This window comes from Myxocyprinus asiaticus, chromosome 8 (genome assembly GCF_019703515.2).
Source record: "Myxocyprinus asiaticus isolate MX2 ecotype Aquarium Trade chromosome 8, UBuf_Myxa_2, whole genome shotgun sequence".
Lineage (NCBI taxonomy): Eukaryota > Metazoa > Chordata > Actinopteri > Cypriniformes > Catostomidae > Myxocyprinus > Myxocyprinus asiaticus.
The window spans coordinates 3975601-4002494 of NC_059351.1; the positions used below are offsets into that span (position 1 = coordinate 3975601).

At 40.8% G+C, this 26894-nt stretch overlaps 1 protein-coding gene across 1 annotated transcript in view; it reads right to left on the bottom strand.

The window, feature by feature from the left end:
* dnah6 (dynein, axonemal, heavy chain 6) overlaps nucleotides 1-26894 on the bottom strand; it is a 105387-nt gene that overhangs the window by 62133 nt on the left and 16360 nt on the right. Inside the window, exons 19-41 of the mRNA XM_051704715.1 lie at nucleotides 26380-26535; nucleotides 26094-26144; nucleotides 25913-26005; nucleotides 25111-25230; nucleotides 24768-24948; nucleotides 24393-24489; nucleotides 24084-24291; nucleotides 23318-23482; nucleotides 23126-23236; nucleotides 21836-21961; nucleotides 21549-21704; nucleotides 21029-21190; nucleotides 19604-19741; nucleotides 19328-19495; nucleotides 18054-18202; nucleotides 9821-9928; nucleotides 8970-9525; nucleotides 8726-8848; nucleotides 5600-5782; nucleotides 4950-5093; nucleotides 749-970; nucleotides 481-628; nucleotides 199-356 (exon numbers count right to left, since the gene is read on the bottom strand). Of these exons, the coding sequence (XP_051560675.1) occupies nucleotides 199-356; nucleotides 481-628; nucleotides 749-970; nucleotides 4950-5093; nucleotides 5600-5782; nucleotides 8726-8848; nucleotides 8970-9525; nucleotides 9821-9928; nucleotides 18054-18202; nucleotides 19328-19495; nucleotides 19604-19741; nucleotides 21029-21190; nucleotides 21549-21704; nucleotides 21836-21961; nucleotides 23126-23236; nucleotides 23318-23482; nucleotides 24084-24291; nucleotides 24393-24489; nucleotides 24768-24948; nucleotides 25111-25230; nucleotides 25913-26005; nucleotides 26094-26144; nucleotides 26380-26535 (3723 nt within the window). The remainder of the gene's footprint in view (nucleotides 1-198; nucleotides 357-480; nucleotides 629-748; nucleotides 971-4949; nucleotides 5094-5599; nucleotides 5783-8725; nucleotides 8849-8969; nucleotides 9526-9820; nucleotides 9929-18053; nucleotides 18203-19327; nucleotides 19496-19603; nucleotides 19742-21028; nucleotides 21191-21548; nucleotides 21705-21835; nucleotides 21962-23125; nucleotides 23237-23317; nucleotides 23483-24083; nucleotides 24292-24392; nucleotides 24490-24767; nucleotides 24949-25110; nucleotides 25231-25912; nucleotides 26006-26093; nucleotides 26145-26379; nucleotides 26536-26894) is intronic.

Consider the following 26894-nt stretch of genomic DNA (forward strand, 5'->3'; position numbering starts at 1 on the left):
CTTTAGTACAGCCAAGTACTTATCACTCTACAAAATCAGACTGTTAGCTCTCAAAAAACATAATTTCTTCCGCTGTGGCACTTTCTTTCTCTATGGCACAGGACAAATATTTTTATATCCCTCCCAGGTTTCTGTATTTCTGGCAAGAAAACATGATATGGTTGTATTTTTGTGTGTTTTTGTGTCCGTGATACATACATGTATCTCCTTCCAGAAGAACTTTTCTCTGTCATAAAAGCCATGGAAGTCCTGGAACTGTCTGAGCAGCTCTATAGGGGGCTGAGAGCCATAACTGTCCAGCTTTGGCATGTTCAGGTCATCCACAAACACCACCATCTTTTTATTAGCAGGAGCACCTGAGACATAAACACACAGCTAATGATTTTTAGTGAGACAATTTACACAATCCGCCTAATAAAATTTAAGATCTATTTTGTGCTCCATGTTTGTATTTATGCAGGGTAGACTACTGTCCCTCACCCAGAATATTCTTTCTCTTCTTCTCCAATTTTGACTCAATGATCTCCTGGGTTCTGGCTGATGAAGTTTGAGCTGAGAAGTTGATGTAGACAGGAACATAACCTGCCTTTTCTTGCACACTGTTTAATAATGCACGCGCCACCACAGACTAAAACACACAATATGCCTAGTAAGCAATTTCTGATGGCTACCTAACACAACAAACAAATAATATGTAACTTTGCTGATTCACACACACTTAAGTCACAATAAACACAGGTCCACTTACTTTCCCTACTCCGGTGATGCCAGTAAAGAGGACAGAGTGATTAACAGACAGCAGTTTTTCCATCAGGTATCCATACCTCACAGTGTCTGTGGTGGGTACCAGCATCTCAAAGAAGGGCATATCACTGTTATAGCTAAAGGAAGGAATAATCTTCTCCCATGGCTCCAAACAGTTTATGTCAAAGTTCATATACACATTCCACAAATCAACTTCACTGGGCAACTGTTACAGAGAGAGAGAGAGAGAGAGAGAGAGAGAGAGAGAGAGAGATGGATATCCAAGTCTCCTAAAGTCATTCAATACACACAAAGCTTTGAAACTCATGTAAGATTTAGAATACAGCACACTAGCCACATGGGGTCTATTCCAAAACCTAGTGAGCATCCTAGGTACACTATATTGCCAAAAGTATTCGCTCACCCATCCAAATAATTGAATTCAGGTGTTCCAATCACTTCCATGGCCACAGGGGTATAAAATGAAGCACCTAGGCATGCAGACTGCTTCTACAAACATTTGTGAAAGAATGGGCCGCTCTCAGGAGCTCAGTGAATTCCAGCGTGGTACTGTGATAGGATGCCACCTGTGCAACAAGTCCAGTCGTGAAATTTCCTCGCTACTAAATATTCCACAGTCAACTGTCAGTGGTATTATAACAAAGTGGAAGCGATTGGGAATGACAGCAACTCAGCCACGAAGTGGTAGGCCACATAAAATGACAGAGCGGGGTCAGCGGATGCTGAGGCACATAGTGCGCAGAGGTCGCCAACTTTCTGTCAATCACTACAGACCTCCAAAGTTCATGTGGCCTTCAGATTTTCTCAAGAACAGTGCGTAGAGGGCTTCATGGAATGGGTTTCCATGGCCGAGCAGCTGCATCCAAGCCATACATCACCAAGTGCAATGCAAAGCGTCGGATGCAGTGGTGTAAAGCATGCCGCCACTGGAATCACGCTTCTCCATCTGGCAATCTGATGGACGAGTCTGGGTTTGGCAGTTGCCAGGAGAACGGTACTTGTCTGACTGCATTGTGCCAACTGTGAAGTTTGGTGGAGGGGTGATTATGGTGTGGGGTTGTTTTTCAGGAGCTGGGCTTGGTCCCTTAGTTCCAGTGAAAGGAACTCTGAATGCTTCAGCATACCAAGAGATTTTGGACAATTCCATGCTCCCAACTTTGTGGGAACAGTTTGGGGATGGCCCCTTCCTGTTCCAACATGACTGCGCACCAGTGCACAAAGCAAGGTCCATAAAGACATGGATGAGCGAGTTTGGTGTGGAAGAACTTGACTGGCCTGCACAGAGTCCTGACCTCAACCCGATAGAGCACCTTTGGGATGAATTAGAGCGAAGACTGCGAGCCAGGCCTTCTTGTCCAACATCAGTGTCTGACCTCACAAATGCGCTTCTGGAAGAATGGTCAAAAATTCCCATAAACACACTCCTAAACCTTGTGGAAAGCCTTCCCAGAAGAGTTGAAGCTGTTATGGCTGCAAATGGTGGGCCAACGTCATATTAAACCCTATGGATTAAGAATGGGATGTCACTTAAGTTCATATGCGTCTAAAGGCAGATGAGCGAATACTTTTGGCAATATAGTGTATCTTAATTATGCTGCCTCTTAAGATATCTTGTTACGTTTCAGAGTAACTTTCAATGTACTATGGATAGGAGCAGCTATGACATTCTGATAAACTTTGAAAGGACATGAGGGTAAGTAAGAGAAGACAAAATATACATTTTGGGGTTTCCTACTCTTTTAAAAAAATAAACATTCACTGTTAAACACTGAGAACTGACTTCTAAGGTTTTAATTTTCTATCAATTAATGTGCTTCACAGTAAATACACAAATACTTCATTGCAACATTAATCTCATAATCTTCAGCAAGGCAACAGGATGGCATGCTTGTAATGCAAGGTGAAGAACTGCAGCAAAATAGCTACAATGTCATTAGAGTGTTATTGTGTTTTTGCATTGTGGTTTCCACTGTAATGTGTACATTAAATGCAATGGCTGACAGTTTAATTTTTAGTCTCTTTGTGTGTGTAAGACACAAAACTCCTGAGTTTTGCCATATCACTCTCTAAATGTATTCCCGTGAGCATAAGAATGTGTATATGGGAGTGTGTGTCGTCTTCTTTTTATCCTTACACAAATGTCTGGAATATATTCCTTATCTCTCTCTCTCATTAAATATTCCTGTTAATGAATGTAAGAAGCACAGGAGATAGATCTGATAGAGCGTAATGAGAGGAAACAGCTATCTTAAAAAAAAAAAAAGAAAAAAAAAAGAAAGAAAGAGTGATGCGTTATATTTGTACCAGCCAGCTGGTACGTGATAGCTGTGCGGTATGTGTAAACCTCACTCCCCTGGCCTCAAGAGGCACACTAGCGACTGACGCTAGAGGCTGTAGCCTTTAGCCTTCTTGTTAGCGTTCCCACCTCCCATGCCAAGACACTGGTTCGAATTCTGCTTGGAGCGGGTCGAGAAGGACCGGTTACAGTGGTGCCGTGACCCGGATGGGAGTGAGGCTTAGGGGGGTGAATATAACAGGAGCCAGCTGGTACGTGGTAGCTGTGAGGTATGTGTAAACCTCACTCCCCTGGCCTCAAGAGGCGCACTAGCGACTGAGGCTATAGCCTTTAGCCTCCTCGTTAGCACACCTGCCTCCCGTGTCGGAGACACTGGTTCGAATCCCATTCGGAGCGGGTTGAGCAGAACCGGTTACATATTCAGCTTGGAGAACTTGACTTTAAGGGTCAAAGCCCACCGGGGGGATGCATTAGGTATCATTAACTAACAATGAACAATAACTTCTTTCAGCATTAATCTTGATTAATGTTAATTTATAAATATACTAGTGTTTATTGTTATTTCATAAATCATTTTAACATATACAGCTGTTCATGTAAAAAGAAATGCATTAGTATATGTAGAAATTAACATTAAAAGAGTAGTTCACTCAAAAATGAAAAATTCTGTCATCATTTACTAACCCCCATGTCATTCCAAACCCATATGACTTTCTTTATTCTGCATAAAAAATAGAAGATATTTTAAACAATGTACCGCTCACTGATTTCAATACAATAGCAATTAATAGTGGATCACTTTAAAGATTAAAAAAGCATCTAAACATGTCAAAAGTGGTCCCTGCAAATCAACTCAATCAAATTCAGTCAGAACCAAAGAGGTTTGATGTTACTGACATGTCATCATATTTGATTTGTGCTCTGTTTACAAGATGTGATCAATGATTTCATTTCCATAGACTTCCATTTTGACACTTTTGGGTGCTTTTTTAAGCTTTAAAATGAGCCACAATCAACTGCTTTTGTACTGAAATCAGTGAACGAAACATCTGTGAAAATAACTTATTTTGTGTTGCGCAGAAGAATGTCATACAGTTTTTGAACAACATAAGGCTGAGTAAATAATGACAGAATTTTCATTTTCACGTGAACTATTCCGATTAATAAATGCTGTAAAAACGATTGCTCATTGTTAGTTCATGTTAACTATTGTGTTAACTAATGTTAACTAATAACAACAGTCACAAATCTGTTGGGAACCAAATAAGTTCCTCTAAATCCTTATGAGATTTCATCTCGTAGTACATTGTGCTGTCCTTACCTGTATCTACTCTACAAGATGCTATTAGAAAGCTGATATGATTGTCATAAATTATGCCAACAAAAAACAGCAAAGGGGTTGTGTGTGTTTATCTATAATAATTTGTAAAGGTATACCACCTTTCATACATAAAATGCAGCTCAAAGTGCTTCACAGTTCAAAGTTAAAATCATAGAATTCAACATTTCAGAGAAAGTAAAACAAATCATTGCAATAAAACTGAAAGAGTACAAAGATTTCAAAAAATAATCATTAAAAAAATGAAATAAAATGAATTAAAACAAATGTATGTAAAAACATACAAACTGAATATAATGATAATCAATAAAAAAAACATCAAATAGATTAATCAAAAGATATGTCTGCACCAGTTGCAGTCTATCTATACAACTCTTAGGTAAGCCAGTATAAAGTGCATTACAATAATCGATGCAAGAAAAAATAAAAGCATTAATCAATTTTCATCAAGTGAAACAAAGGGTCAAATTCTCTAAAAATGTATCCATAAATGTAAGCAGACATGTCAGTGTTTGAGTTGAGGGATCACGCTGTGTGAATGAAATGTACCTTTGAATGAACGTTGTCATCAAACTGCTGCCTGACAAAGGTGTTGAATGTGTCCCAGTGGCTGTCAATCAAATTTCCCCCCACTGCCCACAGGTAGCAGAACACAAATGTCTGACACACTACACTGTTTAACTTACTGAACTCCTGCAAGCAGAAAAAAATATATTAATGAAACTGAAGGTAGACAGCAAAAAGCTGCACACTATCATACTAAAGCAATAAGCCACAATATGATATTACAGTGTTCTCAAACTCCTTTAACCAAGGTAAAATCACTGAACTTTAAGGGTCTTAATAAAACTGTGGTAATAGATATTTGATAAAAGATAACATGTTCTATAAAGTTACATTTATTCGTATTAATAATCAAAATAAGTGATTCTTCTAAGTAATACAGTTTATTGGCCTAATGCTAGGCTGTTTGCAGCAATTTGGTGGATTAATATACATTGTAGAATGTGTGGTTCCAATGCAGGTCATCCTATTAAAATGCTGAATTGGAACTATTGGTTTTATAATGCAATTGTAAAGCATAAAATATCAAATATATCTTATCTTCCTTTAACCTCATTGTCAATCAGAAGTCCTGAAGAAGCATTCTGAAATGTTTTACACTGATCCATTTGGTTGTGATCTGAGATGCATTATACCATGTTAAGGTTAGGGGCTCCAGCGCTGAACAGTAGCGCTTCCAATAGGCAGCAGAGAGTGGTGACTTTGCTGATGTCCACCTGTGCAATGGCCTGCACACAGCGCTTTGATACAAACTGTAGACCCTTCTCCACATATCGTTCAAAGAGCTCCATCAGATATAGACGTACAGTCTCTGTAATCTAAGCACACACGCAAACCACACATTACCCAGGTGCTAATAGTTGTACAGGTCTAAACACTGAACTGAAAAGCATTCTATTGCCAACCACACTGAATGAACTGATGGTCCCCTTCTGTAATGTTTCCCTGTCAAACTTTTAATTAAGACTTTTCCTAACGCTTCAACAGCAGTGGAGCCAGGTGAATACTCTGCTTTAGTGATTCCTGATGGGCAGATTCACTTAACAGTTGCACCACTTTTGCAAGTGGCATTTCATGCAAAAACCTGCATCTTATTCACAAACCACCCACAGGTATAGCGCAGTGCCACAGCTGTGTTGTGTTCTTTTGTCACTATCGCTTTGGTGGACCTGCTTTTAGATAAACAAAACTAGTTTTCCCTTGAACAGCCCACGTCACGAGGGGGATGAGTGAATTGTTGGTCTTGTACAGTCTCATGAACATGCAGAGGAGAGCAACGGTTGGTCAACAGTTTCACTAAATAATATAATACATTATGTTTCAGTTTGTTTCACACCAAACCTCATCATTTGCTTTCATAACAATCATGAGTCTCATGGAACAATTTATTAGACTACTGAATAATACTTTTGCATCCTTTTGAAGCTTGAAGAGGTGGTCACCATAAACTGCCATTGTATGACATCATTGAGCATGCATTGCATGCATTCTCCCTTTGTGTTAAGAAAAAGAAAGAAAGTCATATTGGGTTACAACAACACAGGCATGAGTAAACAATGACTGAATTTTCATTTTTGGGTGAACTATCCCTTTAAATCAGTGTCATTCTTTTTAGTGCAAACACGCCTCCTTTCTATGTAAATTGGGCTTATAATATAGCACCTAATTTCACAAAAAAATCAGTGCTGTTTGCCTGGTGCAATTAACATTATGCAAAGCACACATTTGCCATGTTAAAGAGCTGATTCCGGTGCCTGGATCACAGTAGTGGAGCCATTCTTTACAGTCCCAACATGTCAGTATGTCTGATTGTGGAAGTCTGCTGCATCCTCCACAATCGTACACTAAGGGTCTGTTCCAAAACCTAGTTTGCGTCCTCCGGAGGCAGCATTTTAAGACATCATTGGTGCGCTCCCAACGCAAAGGCTGTTTTAAAAGATAGATACCTTAACTATGCTGCCTCTTAAGATCCATTTTGGAATTGTTTTGGCCAAATTTGAATGAGGCCGGTGGGTTGCAAAAAAACAACACAGGATACAAAAATATTTTGGGGGGGGGTTTATTCTGATGGCTGTTGGAAAAAAAAGAGAAAATACAGCGGTCGATGGGGTTCACTTAATTGGAAAACACTCTGTGCTGTAAATCATTAAATAAGATATGATTCATTCTAAATTTACATACCCAGTCCTCACATGTGTAAAACGTGGTCAAACTCCACACATGCATCCATATGCATCCTTCAAAAATGACCCATAACAAACACTCAGTTTTAACATATGACTCTTCTGCACACATATTCAATGCAATTTATAAGCATTTTGTGTAAAATTTGATATTCACCCAAGAATTCTCAAACGATGAACAAAACCGTGAGCTCTCTCGCACAACGTTTGTTTTCACGTCTCTAACCAGCACATGTGTGTAACACCGTTCCTGAGGCTGGGGAAGGTGTTCTTTGCACGGACGGTGACGGGGATACCCATTATTTGCAACCTGCACCCTCCTCTCCAAAGCATGCAACACATATCGAGAGCAGTGTGGGCAACTCTCGGGATTAGCGAATACGGCGTGTGCATGTCTTATCCCCAGACAGGCGATACACAGTGGGTGGGAATCCTTTGGAGAAATCATCGATCCACATGAGCACGGGCAGGAGGGATCTTTCCCCTTCACTCCGTTGCTTGAAGAGCTCGCAGTCACCATGACAGAGAACTTAAAATACACTATTGAAGTTCACCACGAAAGAGTGCCGGCAAGCGTGTGTCACAAAACCCTTATAGGGGCCACGTCCAATTTATGACTAGAGTTAAATTGCATGAAATTTCTCCACTTGGCTACATTATGGTAGCATCATATGTATCCAGAGTTTGAAATTAACACCCACCAACCGCCAAATGTGGGTAAAAAATGGCCATGGCAGGTAACTCTGTCACTCTTTCAAGCCAATTTGGCGGGTGACGTTTTTTCAGGGTTTTTCCTGCATTCCTGAAAATTCTGTGAATGTCGGGGACTTGGAGGTGCTGCTGAAGGAAATGTAATGGTATGCATGCCTCTCATAACTTACATGCGCATCTGTGCGGGGTGAATGAAGCGTGCTTTCGTGTGAACCGCCGCAGCACACACCAGCGTCCTCCAGAGATAAGATCGCCAGAGCTCTGGAACAGCGTGGAGCGAAACTTGCATGATTCAGTCACGCTTCACTCGATATTGCAGCGGTAGGTGGAAAAGACAAAACTTATGTGACCCATTCTCTACAGAGAACATTCTACAGAGAACATTCTAGTATAAAATGCTATATGGAGGAAGTCAAACCTCTCAAACTGCTAGATAGCACATACATTATACACAGCTCTGATGAAGAAAAGAGGAGACAAATACATCTTCATTTTTTAAAATACACCATCATCCTTACTAAAATATCTAAATTTTTTTAATGCAGTAACACTAACTTGTAACTTGTATAGATTCATTTTAAATCTATTAGGGCGAATCATTTGAACAATGCACGGAGCTGCCGCCTATGTACAATGTGAGTCTCTTATGAGGCATCATTTCAGTAAGAATGCTCCCATAGAAGACAGCGAGGCAGCTCACTAGGTTTTGGAACAGACCCCGAGAACTAGCCTGTAAACTGTGCAAGGGCACCATGAAAATTGCGTTCAGCACAGATTTTTTTTATTCAGTGAATCACAGACAGTGTATGTAAATAATGAAATAAACAACACTGAACGATTTAATTTGTTCTTAGTGAATTCCATTACCTTCTCGCCGAGGCCTGTGAGCCATGTCTGAACGTACGGCATCCACTTAAGGTCCTCTGAGTCAATGTACACCATCCCACAACGGCTTACTGTGGCAGGAGAAGCCACTGCCAGGTCCTGCACCTGTTTGAGAAAGACATGAGAAAGTGTGTTTGACTAGCCTCTTACTGAAAACTCAAGTTCATATGGAATTCAAAAAAAGAGAGAGAGCATGCATACATTTGTGCATATGTGTTTGTCTCACCTCAAACATCATGTGTATGGAAGGCGTGAGCTTAATTCTTTCACTGTTTGCCAAGCAGAGCATCTTATTATCATCCAGCACTGTGTTCATATTCTCAATCCATAACGCATCTACTGGCCCATCACTTATCACCCATTTGTGGTCATCACTGGAGTCCTGGACTGCTCCCCGCACACACAGCGCCATCAGGCCGTCCCGCCATTCCAACGTTAGTGGGTTCACCTCCCCGTAAAGCTCACCCATGCTCACTGACTTTGGGTTGAGCACGTATGTCTTAACAGGGCGGTAAAAAGGGTTCTGGTGGCCAGCGTGATAAAGGGTATCCAAGGTGTCTGCCAATACGCGGTAGACGGTGGTCTTGCCACCCCCAGTGGGCCCAACAAGCATGACCCCATGGCGGACCAGCATGGTCTCGTAGAGTTGGATGACCTTGCTGATGATGCTTGGGAGCGGCTGGAGAGAGCGATTACACAGGGACGAGTGAATGGTTGACTGCAGTATGCCGTAGTTGTGCTCTGGGATGGTGACGCCAGGAAAGAGGTCTGACAATATGCCACTATGGAAGAAAGAGAAGGAGTTAGAGACGAACAAGCCAGCAAACACACACAAACACACACTCACATACAGTACAGTATTTACTGTATACATGCCCTTGCCCGAACATAAGCCTTCAAGGACTTTTTGTCAGTGCATAAAGCAAAATGTGTGATTTAAATGTGATGCGTGTTAAAAACCTGAAATATCTGAGATTGTGGAGGACCAGCCCCAAAAAGTTACCAAAGCATAATGTCAAGCTAAGGGAAAACTGCATGGTTAATGTGTGTGATATTGTAAAAACAATAAGTGGTCACCTGAAAAGCACTGCATCATCTTTGAGGAACTTTGGCAGGTTTGAGTCTCGCAGAGCTCTGATCAGCACAACATCCTCACTCAGATGGGGGTTTTCCCTTTTTAATGAACTGAATATCACACACACACACACACACACACACACACACACATAATCCATTAAAGAAATATTCCGGGTTCAATATGAGTTAAGCTCAACTGATATCATTTGTGGCTGAATGCTGATTACCATAACAATTATTTAAAAAAGGAAAAAAGAGGTTGCAGTGAGGCACTTACAATGGAATTGAATGCAGTAATTTTTTGGAGAGTTTAAAGACGGAAATGTAATGTTTATAATTTTATAACAGCACTTATATTAAATCTTCTGTTAAAACTTGTGTATTATTTGAGCTTTAAATCTTCGTTTTACCGCTGTTTTAGGGTTTTGGGGTTTATGGCATTACGTCATCATGGCAACAAAGTTGTAAAACTGGATGTAACTTTAGAAAGAAGATAAGTATGCAATTTTATCACACTAAAAGTAATGTTAACAAATATTGTTCATGTCTTGTGGCTATACTTTTGAAACAGTGAGTATGTTTTGTTTTTTTGGGGATTTTTCCCCTTTTTCACCCAATTTGGAATGCCCAATTCTCAATGCGCTTTTAAGTCCTTGTGGTCGCGTAGTGATTCGCCTCAATCTGGGTGGCGGAGGATGAATCCCGGTTGCCTCTGCATCTGAGATGATCAACAGGCACAGAGACCATCTCATCACGTGGCTTGTTGAGTGCATTGCCACGGAGACATAGTGGAGGCTTCATGCCATCCACTGCAGCACAACACACCCCACTGAGAACGAACATTATAGCGACCACGAGGAGGTTACCCCATGTGACTCTACCCTCCCTAGCAACCGGGCCAGTTTGGTTGCTTACAAGACCTGGTTGGAGTCACTCAGCACGTCCTGGGATTTGAACTAGCGAGCTCCAAGGGTGGTAGCCAGCGTCTTTTACCACTGAGCTACCCAGGCCCTGAAACAGTGAGTATGTTAATGTTTATGGATTGGCCCCATTCATTTCTATTTTAAATGCCTCACTGTAGCCCAGATTTTTGCTTTTTTTTTTTTTTTAAAGAAAAGGAGGGACGAAACTAATTTTTGAAATTAAGTCAAAAAAAATGTTTTGTTTAATCAATATTATGCCACAAATGCTGTCGATTGAGCTTAACTTTTATTGAATTCCAGGATATTTCTTTAACACAAACATTTAAAGCCAGATCTCTCTCAGTAATTTGTACACTGCACACAGGTAATTACATTTTCTTTTCTTTTTTTTACATTTTCCGGTGAAAATGTGAGTGCTGCTCTGTGTGTGTTGCTTTCTGGCCCTTGGATATTAAGTCAAAAGAATCAACCCCCATGTATATGATATTCTTGTCCTTATATGCCTCGGGTCCAAATGTAAATCTATGAGAGGTTTTTGTCTGTTTAACTGTCCACCAGGCAAATATCTTAACTTTGATCAATTTAGGAAAAAGTAATAGCAAACCTCTCCTCAAAAAGCCACATGTTTTGACATACTGTATCAATTTTGCCTTAGTAAGCACCACTAATTAGTACTGTGCAAATCATTAAGTCATCTGAACTACAGCCTCAATTAACTCCATATCTGTAAGTTACACAGAATGACTTCACCACCCACTCTGATGCTCACATACACTCTCTCTTCATGTCTCTCTTTTAAACACACACACACACCTAACACATCTACCGAAATTCAAATTTTTCTAAAATACAAATAGTTGTCTAAGTGATTTAAAGACGGCTCTTCTGAATTACACGCTGAAATCAGACACCGTTAAAAGTGAATTTATACTGCACATGAAACCTTTATAATAATAAAGTGTGTCAGTGACACAAGGCCTCAACACACACACACACACACACACACACACACACACACACACACACACACTTAACTGTGCAATGAAATACAAGCATAGCCTAGCTGTACAGCCACTGTTCTAAAACCAGTGCTAAACAAGACTTCTGCTTTTGGCCATTATAGCCATGCCAAATGGGCCTAAATTATCTGTTTAGTGGTTCTCTTTCTAACATCCGTTCGGTATTTCACTATGGGAAAATGCCTCAAGCATGTCCGATCCTGGAAGCATCAATGACACCATGTCTGACAGTTGACAGATCAATAACGGCAGTCATAAGTGAGTCCCACCTCCCTCATATAAGACACTGCCATAGCACACAGCAGGGCTTGCAGTGGAGTGGTCACTAAACTGTTCATTTGTTGAGCCATCAGGTACATCACAGAACGTGATTGCTCTTCTGTGAGGATATTTACTGTCAAGGTAAATATTTATTCTGCTGTCTTTATTTTATATAAAGCCATTATAGCTTTATACACACCGGCATGTTGACAGATTGGCCGGTCTAGTCACGTTTTCAGGATAGTATCACTGAACCAAGTGGCACATTGTGGTGAACTTCAATAGTGTATTTTAAGTTCTCTGTCATGGTGACTGCGAGCTCTTCAAGCAACGGAGTGAAGGGGAAAGATCCCTCCTGCCCGTGCTCATGTGGATCGATGATTTCTCCAAAGGATTCCCACCCACTGTGTATCGCCTGTCTGGGGATAAGACATGCACACGCCGTATTCGCTAATCCCGAGAGTTGCCCACACTGCTCTCGATATGTGTTGCATGCTTTGGAGAGGAGGGTGCAGGTTGCAAATAATGGGTATCCCCGTCACCGTCCGTGCAAAGAACACCTTCCCCAGCCTCAGGAACGGTGCAGCTGGGGAAATCTGATGGATGAAGTCTCTCCTGCCCTTCCTTCCCTCTTTGAATCAGCCAATTTGGCAGGGGAGAGAGAGCAGGAAGAGGAGGATTATGATGACGATCATCTTTCGGATGACGATGGGGAGGAGGATGAGGAGGACGCCATTCTCCCTGTTAATCATCCTTCCTGACTGGACAGTGCATTGGATGAGTCCCCTTATCTTGTTAAGGAGATGCAACGTTTTGGGACAAACCATTTTCGCACAGGGTGCCTGTCAAAGGCTTCTCCAGGGGCCGGTTGCATAAACATAGCCATTAACTTAAGACTATGTCTAACAATTAGTAAAGCTAAAGATGCCATAGAAAGCCTGTTGCATAAAACAAGCTCACAGTTGTCTTTAGTAAGACAGTCTAATTCGCATTGCATTGTGGGAAAAGTATTAGAGGAATACAATGCTTCGAAATTGATTATAATGAACAAATTTAGTGATTTTACTCAAACAATAAAAAACACAAGACATTTTGTTGCCATCGTAGAAGTCAAAGTCTTCTACAAAGTTTCAACTGAAGCCCCTCAAGTGAAGTCCCCACTGCCTCAGCTGACAGTTATTTTCCATGGCATCATAGAATGTAAACAAAAGTTAGCCTAGGGGTCTGCAGGCTTGCATTTTGGTCTTAAATTAGACCAATCTAAGTTTTTATGCAACTGAATGAAAAAGTTAAGACCAACATTTTAGATGACTAGGTAGTAAGACTAGTCTAAAAAAGTTTTATGCAACCGGCCCCAGGCTGGACGTACAAGATATGGAGGATTTGCGAATATCTAGCACCCAATCTTCAGCCCAAGCCGTAAGGGCTCTTAATGCCACCTCGCTCCACACAGCTTATCAAGCTATGCTGATGCAGGAGATAGGGAGGAAAACTGATGCGGGGGCACCGGCATGGTGTTGTGGGAAAAGATTCGCATCATTGCAGATCTCAACCTGTGCACATCAAGAGGGGCAGTTCTGAGCTGCGGCCTCAGCATGGGTTTCACCGTTGTGGGCGAACCGGCTCCTTGGCTGGGTATGTCTAGCCTTTATGAGAGGGAGAAGACGAGAAGAACATTTCCTGGATGCCCAGGAGGAACCGAAAGCTCTTTTTGGGGCTACAGTGTCAACAATGCAGCAGCAGTGCGACTTAAGGAAGAAGGATGGTAAGGTTTTTGAAACCTGCCTCCCCCGGAAGTTCACTGCTCGAGCCCCTCAGCCTGCATGTTCTGATTTCCCAACCCATCTCAGAGGTGGGCAGTCTGGGTTTAGAACCTGAACCAGCAGGTATTTTGTCATCCCAAAAGGGGGGGGTGGGGGGTCTCCGTCACATTCTGGATTTGTGGAACCTTAAACACCTCAGGAGGTCTAAGTTCATAATGTTCACGCTCAGAACACTCTCTTAAATTATTTGTCTCAAAGACTGCTTTGCATCAGTTGATCTGAAGAATGCATTTTTCCATATAAGCATGTATCCTTCACACAAAAAATTCCTAAGATTTACCTATCAGGGTGTAGAGTATGAATTTTTAATGGTGCCTTTTGCACTTTCATTAGCATCCAGAGTCTTCAGCAACTGTGTGGAAGTAGCGCTACCGGCGCTGAGATTAACGGGTCTGAAAGTGTCGGCTTATCTGGACGATCTACTCCTCTGTGCTCCGTCACAGCAGTGAGCGGAGATAAATACGAGAGCGCTGGTGTCTCATATGGAGAGCCTAGGTTTTAAAATAAATGAGGCAAAGAGCTGTCTGGTGCCCTCACAAGAAATAATACATCTGGGTCTCAGGTTGAATTCAGAGGAGCATTTTGGATGGATTCTTGATTGTTTGTCCCTTTTTCAGAGAGGGAAAATAAGTCTCATTCAGGCTGTGTCTATGCCTATTGGATCTGATGGCCTTGACAATGTCAATCATTCCATTGGGACTTCTGCAAATGAGAGAGTTTCAGCACTTGCGCAGCACTTGTGTCCCCAGCAGCACCTTAATTGTAGAGTGAGAGTGACTTCAGAAGGGATGCACACTCTCCGTCACTGGAGAATCCCCACTTTCTTTCACGGGGAACCCCTTTGGTGGTGGTCTCTCAGAAGAAAGTGGTGACGACAGATGCGTCACTGACAGTATGAACAGGGTTTGGCCCACGTCGCTACAAAACAGGCACATAAACTTTCTGGAGTTATTGACAGTGTTTCTAGCATTTAAGCACTTTGTACAGTTCCTTTAAGGCCACCATGTCTTAGTCAAATGTGTCAACACTCAACACGACAACAGTGGCGTCCATAAACAGACAACAGGGCATGCATTTACAGCAGCTACACAGACTGGCATAAAAGTTGATTGTGTGGAGCAGTGCACGCTTTCTCTCTTTACGGGTGACATTCCAGGGATGATGAATACGGGATAGAGAATCCTCTGTATGGAGAATGGAGACTTCACCCTCAGGTGTCAGCTGTGAGCTGAGTCAGCTATGGGAGAGATACGGGCGAGCTGCTGTAAACCTCTTTGCATCACACAAAAATGCTTATTGCCCTCTGTTCTTCTCTCTGGCGAGAGGCGGTGCTCCTATGGGTGTGGGTTCTCTAGCACACACTTGGCCAAATGCGCTACTCTATGCATTTCCCCCACTGAGTCTAATCATTTCAACTCTAAGAAGAGTGAGAGAATACAGTCACTCAGTCATACTGATTGCCCCAAACTGGCCGGGGAAACTGTGGCTGGCAGAGATAATACAACTCTTGTGCGGCCAGCCCTGGGCCCTCCCGCTATGCAGGGACTTGCTGTCACAAGCACTGGGGGAAATTTTTCACCCTGCCCCGGACCGAGTATCTCGTAGGGCCTGGCCCGTCAGAGCTAAATGTCAGGGCTAAATTTGAGGCATTTGAACAAGGTGTCAAAACCGTTAGTTCCATCATGGGATCTGTCCGTGGTCCTGAATGCACTTTCACAGCCTCCATTTGAGCCAGTTGAAGGTATAGAATTAAAGCTCCTTTCGCAAAAGGCAGCTTTGTTATTGGCTCTGACGACCGCTAAGCAAGTTATTGAACTCTGTGCTTTGTCAGTTCATCACTCTTGTATGAGCTTTGTTGTGGATTTGTTGAGAGTCCAGCCTTTGTGCCTAACACCCTGTCTACACTAGACACAAGCGCCGCGTTGGGTCAAAAGCAATAGAACCCATTATTATCAATGATGCTGTCTACACTGAAAGCATCTGTTGCAGAGTGTCGCAATGACTGTAAATGGGTGTCCCGTTCCATTTTCCGCTGCACGCACTAGCGCTACTACTGCCAACAACACAAAAACTGGTTTAGAACGTTCATGTTAGTGTGTACAGTGTAGACAGTCTCAAGCCGTTGCGTCGCAATGTGTCAACGGATGCACTCGGTGTAGACAGTTTGTTAGGTTGGCGATTCTGCACTCAGCAAAAAAAATAAAATAATAATAATAATAATACAGTGAAAGCACAAGTGTGTTCTTTGTTTTCCCCTATCCATTCTTTGGGAATTTGATTGGGTTCTTGTACATTGGACACTAAAAGTCAGTTGAATGTCTGCTTTGGACAACATACAGTATCTGCAATACGGGAGTTGGCTATATGCCATAGTGAGATGCCAAATAATTGTTAGAAAGAGAACTTCAGGTTACTCATGTAAACTCGGTTCTCTGATAACAGGAGTGAGGTATCTCACCACACTTCCCTCCTTGTACAACCCCAATTCCAAAAAAGTTGGGACAGTATGAAAAATTTTAATAAAAACAGAAATGAGTGATTTGTAACATATTCACCCTTTGCTATACTGAAAGCACTACAACTACATATGATATGATGGTTTTTAAATGTACAGTAATTTCAAATCAGTTCAGTTCAACACACTCCAAAAACGTTGGGACAGTCGAGTGTTTTCCACTGTGAAACATCACCATTTCTTCTAATAACACTTATTAAGCATTTGGGCACTGAAAACACAAGTTCGTTAAGTTTAGAAAGTGACATTTTCCCCCATTCATCCATTATGTAGGTCTTCAGCTGCACAATTGTACAGGGTCTTTTTTGCCGTATGGTGTGCTTCATAATGCACCACACATTCTCAATTGGAGACAGGTCAGGACTGCAGGCAGGCTAATCTAGCACCCACACTCTCTGCTCACACAGCGATGCACTTGTAATCCGGGCAGTATGTGGTTTGAAGTTGTCCTGCTGGAAAATGCAGGGACATTCCTGGAAAAGATGGTGCTGGATGGCAGTATATGTTGCTCCAAAATTTTTACATTTCTGTCTGCATTCATGGTGTTCTCACAGATGTGCGAGTTACCATGCCATGGGCACTGACACACCCCTGGCCCATACAGACACTGGCTTTTGGACCTGATGCAAATAACAGCTTGGATGTTCCTTTTCCTCTTTGGCATGACGATAACACGACAGCTGTGTTTTTCAAAAACGTTTTGAAATGTGGACACTTCAGACCAAAAAACACAGTTCCACTGTTCTACTTTCCATCTAAGATGAGACCGAACCCAGAGAAGTCGGCAGCGCTTCTGGACAGTGTTGATGTATGGCTTCTCCTTTACATAGTAAAGTCTTAACTTACATCTGTGGATGCAGCGGCGAGTGGTGTTTATTAACAAAGGTTTACTAAAGTAATCCCAAGCCCATGTTCATGATATCCATTACAGATGAATGTCATTTTTTAAGACAGTGATGTCTGAGGGATCAGAGATCATGCGCATTCAAAAATGGTTTTCGTCTTGCCCTTTACACACTGAGATTTGACCAGATTCCTTGAATCTTTTAACTATATTGTGCACTGTAGAGGGTGAAATGCCCAAACTCCTTTCAATTTGTCTTTGGGGAACATTGTTCTCAAAGTGCTGGATTATTTGCTGAAGCATCTCTTAGCAAATAGACAATTCTTGAACGATCCTTGCTGTTAAAGGACTAGGCTGTTTATGGAGGCTCCTTATACAATATACAGTAATATGACACAATTGCCTCACCTGTTTAACATCTCCTGTTTAACATCGCCATGTTATTTCAACTCGTCAAATTGTTATTACAACTTTTTGGAGCATGTTGCAATCAACTGATTTGAAATGACTGTACATAAAAAAAACAATGAAATTCACAAGGTAAAACATCATATAATGTGTAGTTGTAGTGCTTTCAATATAGCAAAAGCTGAATATAATTTACAAATCACTCCTTTTTGTTTTTATTTGCATTTGTCATACTGTCCCAACTTTTTTGGAATTGGAGTTGAAGAAAAGATATTTCTGCCCAACAACCACTGACTTTTCACCAGCTGTTGAAATTTTACTGCATTGTGTGTGCTCAGAGGATGGTCTGTGGGTATGCCATCTGAGGCTGAGACTACCCAGATTGTAAGAGCAGTTTGTGTTGCAGACACAGAGCAGAGATCAACCATGAAGTGTCTCACCCTGCCATAACAAGCACAGATTTGACAGCTCTCATGCCAAAGTCATAGTGATCCTGCTGAGAGAGCTGCTCACTGCAGAGCTTGTACATCTGAGTCATCTTCCTCGCCAGAGTCTTACTGGACTCAAAGCCCTCTGAGTACAGGATCACCTACAGGGTAAGAGAGAGAGAGACAGAGAGGTTAAGCTTTAATAAATATATTGTAAAACTGCATGGGCTGTCAGATAAGACATGCTGGACTCTTAAGGCCCGGGTATACTTTGTTTTTGTGCGTTCCGGATCGGATCGTGCCCAGTCGACCACGTTGCCTTTCAAAGTATACTTTTTTGACTGCAAGCGAATACAAACACGTTTGACGCATGCACACTATGACTGTTTTGAGATACTCTTTTAGTACAGTCAACGGTAGGCGTATGCGGCAACGATGCACACAGACGAGGACTGTCCGCATGTTGAGAAAATCTGGGCCACACACGTACAGTCCGTGCAGACTGTGTGGATGATGAAATTTGCATCACACATAGGCTGCTGGATGCGGAGCGATAAGCAATGCGGACATCCACTATTGGCCTTTAATAGTGAAAGACTCTTATATAGTACTCATTGGCCACATACCCACTGCAGCTAAATACTTTTTAATCCTGTTATGTACACACAGAGCTCTGTTTATTTACAGGAGTGACAACCGTATTCTACAACTGAATTCACTACCGAAGATACCGAAAAACTAAATTTACAGTAAATCAGCATAGAGTGTAGAACTATACTGAATAACTAGTTAATAATAAAGTATTTTTAAAGTGCATCAAAGATGTCTTTCTCTCTTCTCCAGGAGTGGTGCAAGGAAATCATACGGAAAGAGGTAAATGCCTTGGGAGTGATTCCTATATTCCATACACATAATTTGTAGCATAACATAACATAACATAACACATAGCATTTGTAAATGTAGTTGTCACTGTAAAAACTCTGCCTCTGAACAGTACATGTAGACCATGTAGAAAATGCTCAACATTCCACTTATTTTAAACAGTAAATAAACTATCTGTTGTGGTTACAAGTACATTTTCCAAACAACCAATCGTGAAAATTTACACACAGGAAAGCACAATGGTACCACAGTAGATTTCTCACAGTAACACATACATGGGTTAACAGACAAAAGCTTTTAATGAGTACACACCAATGACCTCTCTGCCTCTCACCTAGTGTAGTTTATCATCATGGGATCAGACCAAGCAGTTCAATCACACATACACACACAAGCACACATACCTCAGCGATTAGTGTGTAGTTGGGCACCATCATGGCTATGGGTCTGAAAAGTGCTTTCAGGTTGTCAGGGAGTTCAGTTCTGCCAGCATAACCAGGGTTCATAGTGATAAAAGCAGCACACGTCATCACCAATTTGATCTCTCTCCCCTCAAACATGAACCGAGACAACTGCAGAACACAAACACAATTTGAACTTTTCATAATGCAGTTGCACATAATGTTTTATGCATGTTTGTGTGCATATGAGATGCGTGCGTGCGTGCGTGCGTGCATTACCTTGGCTGCCTTGGCATTTCTGATAGTGATGAGTTGTTGAGCGATGACAGATAGCACTTCAATGTTGATCCGATTAAACTCATCAAAGCAGCACCAGGCACCTGACTGAGCCAAACCACTAAAAAATGTCCCCATCATCTGAACACAGACACCCCAACAGACAAACACACACACATTTTTGTTCAGCTATTTAAATGGGGACATACCATAGACTTCGATAGTTTTTTTATCTAACCCTAACAGAAAAATGTTTGCATTATTATGCAAATGAGGATATCCCAAACTATCCCCAAAGGGGTTTTTGTCCAAATTTGCTAATTTCTAGGTACAAATTTGCCCCCCGACTATAGCTAAAAAAACACAGAAACACACGCACACAACCCCACGGGGGGGTTGAATGAAACTATAGTAGTCTACATAGCATACCATAGGACACAGCTACTGTACAGTAGTTAATAAACAATTGAACTCATATTTGTACCATACAACAGCATTTTAGTGCCATGCTAAAATAACACAATCTATGAGTTTGATAATAAAGTCGTAACATTTTGAGAATAATCCCATTTAAGGCCTCGTACGAGAATAAAGTCTGAAAGCTTTGAGAGTAAAGCCGTAATACTAATAGACTACAGTGGTATTATTTTGAGAATAAAGTCATAGCACTATGAGATTAAAATCGTAATATATGAGAATAAATTAGTAAGGAAAGCAACATCAAAGTCATGTGGTAAAGAACAGCAAGGTGGAGCAGATGTATAGTAGATGCAGATGCAACTATCAATACCCAATTGGAGTCAATCACTGGTTGCCATTTCAATCGGCACAAAAGAGGCAATTTACTGATGTCTGTTTGGTTCTATCTCCTAAGTAAATTAAATTTCCTGCATAACCGATTCAGCATCCTGATACTAATGACTAACATTGTGCTGAGGCAGCATATCCTAAAGTATGATATAACTAAATCCTCAACATCCTGCTGCCTCGATGGCCTATTCCTATTGTGATAATCACTGTGCCTACATAACCTCCGGGGAGGGCAGTGATCTACAAAAAATCGAAGTCAATACTTCAGCTGATGGTAAAATTCTGTATGTGTGAGAAAGGTTGCACTAGACCCAGGGACAATACTGTGTTCCACATAGCATAAAGACAAACACTATGTCTCTGGCTTAGACAGTTTTTTAAGTTCTTGTCAGTATCTTTTGAGATGTTTGCAGTGTGCCTCATGTACAGAGAACTGAGTTGGGGCTTTGCTGCCTCCTAGTGATGGAGATAATGATTTCATAATTGCAAAATGTCAAGAAAATGTGGTCATCTCTGTGATGTTGGTTCTCTAACTTCTGAAGACTGTTAAAGAAAATTAATGTGGAACAAATAAAAGATATTAAAAGTTAGAGAGGCAAAGAGATTGATTTGCAGCACCTTATAGTCGAGTCCATCAGAGCAGTTAAAGACCACGCACTGGATGGCCAGAGCTTTGGCCAGGTCTTTAGTGGTCTCAGTCTTGCCTGTGCCTGCAGGACCAGCGGGAGCTCCGCCCAAATCCAGCTGCAGTGCCCCCATCAGGCAGAGGTAACACCGATCCTACACAAGAAAAAAAACTTAGATATACACTTTGCTGAATGTGAAGAAAACACTTCTAGCATCTCCAAAAGTGAAAGTATTAGATAATCTAACATAGTGATTACTTGTATAATGTATTATAACAAAGCTTTTTTTAATTTTTTATTTACAGCTACTTTTGTATTTGATATTGATTTAATTTTAGTAAATATTATATAGTAAAATTTGCCCCTTAATCAAACAGTTCATTTTTGACACTGGTCACCTTTAACAACAAGGAGAAGAACTGGAGCCCTCAGTCAAACAGATGGATGAAGTCAGAGAGATATGCTATGTTATGTTTAGAGGTAATATAAAGTAAGAAGGATGTTAGAAGCACCGTCAGTGGGGTGATCACCAGACGAGGACATGCTCCCAGATACTCATATCCATAGATGTATTGAGACAGAGCCATCCGAGCAACACAGTTATCCAAATCCACATCCCAATAATACCGCAACTGCCTTTGCCACTCAAAATTATCACTGGAGTCCACCTAGAAACACAGTGTAATCCCCTGAACTATTAGAGATAATGGGCAAATAACCAGCATTTACTGTAGACAATTTATTGCAGACAGGCTACATTTATTGACCCCTGTGTGATAAAAGAAGAAAAGAAACAAACCTTCTCTTTGACCAGCTCTGAGACTATGTCTCTGGCATGCACATCTATGGTAATGAGAGCTGTGATGATATTCCGATGAAGACTGGGCAAATTTCCACGAACCAAAGCAGCGAGAGCATTCAATCTCTGTTTACACATAGACGAATACAGATAAATAACCTTCTGAAAATACCAACTTAGACCAGCATGCATTCCCATGCTTGTTCAGGCTGGTTTGCACTGGTTTGTTGCTGGTCTAGCTGGTAAACCACCACAGTCATGGTTAAGGTGGTCAACCAGCATGGTTATTTGTGGTACACTGGTTGATCAAGGTACTCTTGCTGGTTAAGCAAATTACAAGGGATAGTTCACCCAAAAATGAATATTTTGTCATAATTTACTCATACTTTACTCCAACCCATATACCTTTCTTTCTTCTGTGGAACACAAAAATAAATGTTATGCAGAATGTTAGGGTCTGACAGCCACAGTCCCAATTCACATTCATTGTATGGAAAATAGGGTAACACTACACAATAAGGTTCCTTCTGTTATCATTAATTAACAACATTAGTTAACATGAACTAACAAAGAACAATACTTTAACAGCATTTATTAATCTTGGTTAATTTTCATTTCAACATATACTAATACATTTTAAAAAATTTAAAAGTTGTGTTAGTTAACATTAGTCAATGCACAACGAACTAACATGAACTAACAATTAACACTTGTATTTTTATTAAATAATATTAACAAAGATGAATACATGCTGTAAAAATATATACTGTTAATTATTTGTTCATTTTACCTTATGCTAATGATAACGAATGGAACCTTACTGTAAAGTCTTACCAAAAAAAGATGCAATGAAAGTGAATGGTGACTGATGCTGTCAGTCATTCACACATAACTGAACATTTCTGTGTTCCATGGAAGAAAGAAAGTCATACAGCTTTGGAACAAAACAAGTGATTCATGAGTAATTCATTAATGAGTAAATGATGACAGAATTTTCATTTTTGGGAGGCATTATCCCTTTAAGAATCCTTATGGGGACAACAGGATCCCATGCTGGAGACGAGCATCCAAAATGCAACCTATGCTGGTGACCAGCAATTCTGGTCTTTTTTAGCAGGGACACACACATACCCACCCAGTATACACAAAAATCACATGAATGTAACACACAAACAGCTGAAAGATAACTAAAGTGTACAGGACTTGCAAGGGAACTTCGAAGGAATAAAGAAATCAATATAAAGATAAAAAATTTGGTCTATAGAAGCTATTGTTTTTGACAAATGTCACCTCAAAGTTAATGAGCTCAAATTCTTGGAGAGCCTGATGGTGGTCATGATCTCCCTCTAGGCAGTTGTCCATGTCTCTGCACCACATCAGCTGAGAGATGGTCAACACCACCTGCAGAAATGACAAATCACAGGTAAATGGCCTGCACACACTCAGACAAACACACACAATTTCACCCAGACAAGTACACACCTGTGAAGGATGCCCAGCCACCACCCACTCCACTCGTGGTTTGCTCTGGTAATCAGCAATCGCAGCCTTGCTGAGTCTTCTGAGAGAGGAGAACATGGCCTCCTCCACCTTCCCCAGCCAGTCCTCTACATTTCCACGAGCTTTCAGCCCTTTCCCCAGTGTCACCTACAGCACACACAAATACACACACACAGTGTTTAGACATTCTTTTATTTTATAAACCATTGCTATGACTGCCTACAGTACACACTGCAAAGTTCTGGAAGTGACAACCGTATTTAAATGCTACAGTTAATTGCCCAAATTACCATTAGTAGGTTTGTTGACAAGCAAATTTTCAATAAAGGATAATTCAATTTGTTTCTGTCGTGAATGACTCAAATTGTTCACGCAAAACACATTTAAGACGGTCATTTGTTCCCACCCATTGGCGTAAAGGTTTAACTTTTAGAAGTGATCACTGAACATATCAGTGAACGAATCAGTGAATGAATCATTTTTGTGAACAAATTTAGACGACTTGAGTCACTGGGATGAATCAAAATCCCAACCATTAGTACAGAATACAGAAGTTGTGTTTTAGTTTGAAAACTTGTGTGACTACTTAAATATTTCAGGAATAAATTTGATCGTAGTCACTACTGTAAATGATTAAACTTTGTGTACAGAACATGATCAGGCACTCAGAAGAGGAGTGCTCTTGGCCTGCATGTACTGAATTGGTTTCATATTGATTCACCAAAAAGAAAAGAAAAGGAAATGGAACCTTTTCTCCTTCGGGTGACACCATGGCTAAGATGTCATTATTGTACTGTTTCACAGTCTCGACCCCTCCAGGTGTAGCAGAGGGCAGCAGGCCAAATTCCAACTGGGATACAGCATCAAAACATTTCCTCAAATGAGGCTGCACAGCCTGAGGGTTCCGTGTCTGAGCCAAAATCTCCAACAGTTCATCGTTAGACAGGAAGTAGAACCTGAGCCAAGAACCAGAACATGAGGGAGTCAAGTACTGACACGGTATGAAGAGAAATCAGTATTCTGATGAACACTGAAAATGTTGTGTGTGTATAGGCACCTTGGAAAGATAACTCTCTTGGACTCTAGATAAGCCTCGAGGCATTTCTGAACGCGCTCCAGTAGTGCATTATTATTCTGGAATACATCCAGTAGCCCTGAGGAGACATATTAAAGGGCTACACTGGCAAAAGTTGTCAATAGTTTATACCATTTTCCATTGTTGCATTTTATGTACAGCTTTATATTTTTTGGTGCACCATTTTGCAAATTAAAACTCTTTTTGAAACTGGACAAGAATCGTTTTTTTGTAAAACTTTTATTCTGATGCTTGAGTTTAGATTGTACGCAACAAATTTACGTCCCTGTGTGGATTCGAATACTAAAATATGAGCCCAATGAGGCTTTGCATGTTTGCTCAGCTATACTATCAGACCTGTTTGTGTGGCAGCACGCAGGGCGTTGGGCAGGCGGTTGACCTTCCTCATTATCTCTTTCCAGGACTTGTCCACTTGAAGGAACATCTTAGACTCTGCAGGCAACTGCCTCTGGATATCAGGAGCATTGAAAATACTCTCTAGATAAAGCCAGTTTCTCTGACAGGTCAACCACTCATCCTTGAAACAGAAGAAAAGGGAGTGGGAGAGAAAATATATGCATAATGTAGCCAAGGAATATTTTCTAAACATTATGAAGAACATAATATGTGACATAAATAAAAATGTAATAATGTGAATGTGGATTTTTTTCTTGATGATGTTCTTGACGCTCTGCTTTACCAAGGTCTGGCTGAACAGGGAAAGCTGTCTCTGCCACTTCTCCACTCTGGCCTTGATGGGACCTGCATAACGCGATGATGCAACTGTGGCCACATTGACAATACTGTCATCCAGAAGCACCTACAAAAATCACATTCACACAGAATACAAACAAAATAACTAATTGCTAAAAGTTCTAAAGTGCTAAACGTTTAAGCTGGTGTGTGTACTTTTTTAATGTTAAAATACTTTCTTCTACCCCAGCTAAATGTGCAGAGTAGAGGTAGACCGAAAGTGGATTTTGCCGATTCCAATAACTAAGATGGTGGGAAAGGCTGATAACCGATTAATCGGCTGATAGTTTTTAAAACTGATTCATAGAATGTCAAAAATTCTTATTCTTTCCTTACTGTGACGGGCACAGAAAAAGAGTCCTAAATGAAAATCCCAGATGCAGTTTATTGTTCAACCAAAACTTGCATAACGCGGGTCTTTTAAGTATAAACAATATGAAACACATCGGGGACTCTTATTTTGAAATGACGAAATAATGAAAATAAAAAAAAACTATTGACAACTATCACCATAGATTTTTGCCGATAAGGATAGTTCCAAAAAGCAACTATCAGCACTGATTAATCGGCAAAACCGATATAATAGTCTACCACTAGTGCCACTAGTATCACAAGAGACCACTATAAACCATTCATGACTCCCCAGAAAAGGTTTTTGAGCATACCGACTAGCCTGACATTGATATACATATAAATATAAATACTGTGAAATATAAATACTGTGAATAATGGTTCCCAAACGCTCTCACCTGAATATCGTCAGTACCGCCGAGGATAAACACATCTTTGGAGTCCCGATGAGACAGCACCACAAATTCTGTTGTCTTCCAGGATTCCTCAATCTATTAAGAGTATGTACAGTATACATAAAGATAAATATACCAATGTATATGAATGTTGTGAAAAGACAATTATAAACAAAGGTGTCACCTTGCTCATAATATTTTCCAGAGATGCTTCTCCTGAGGCCTGTCCTGACACCTGAGCATTTGAGAGGATTCATAGGTTAAAGAAATAATTGTTAGCACACATACACAAAAAATTATTCATTCATTTCAAGCTTTGTCTCAAAAGCTAGCGAGGTACTGACCTAGACAGTGTGTTTGGGCATCATAAGTGCTTTTGGATAATTTGAAACATGCCTATGATGCCAAAACATGCTACCTAGATAGGCAGCTCACTAGGTTTAGAGACACAGCCTCAGTGTTTTTCTCACCTCCTGTATTTGCGGTCCAAAGTGGAAGATGTTGAGCTGTTGTAAGGAAGCGAGTGTCAGCTGGTCTTGCAGTAGTTTGGCCTCCACAATGGCCTCAAACATCTCCCAGTGACGAGCTTTCAGACATGGGTTACGCAGGTCTGTGATCACCGGTAACTACGCAACACATTGAATGTCAAATACACAGTCACATACAGTGTCTACACCGGATATGTGCACCGATGCTTTGACTTGATGTTGTCAATATTCAGTAAACATGGATCAGCTGAAAGCTTGATACTAGACGATGATCATTGCAGAAAGGGAAAAATGGGTGAATCCATTGATATAAAACTTGACTTATTATATAATTAACATATTGATACTATTGCTGATCAAAATAGTCAAAAGTTATTTAAACAAAACAAATAAATTCACAGCAATTAATTCCCAAATCGTATATTTTTGATAAAGTTCTGAAGTACAGGTACCGGTAGCAATGTAGCCTGTCGAAAATTAACAAAGAAATGGCTCAA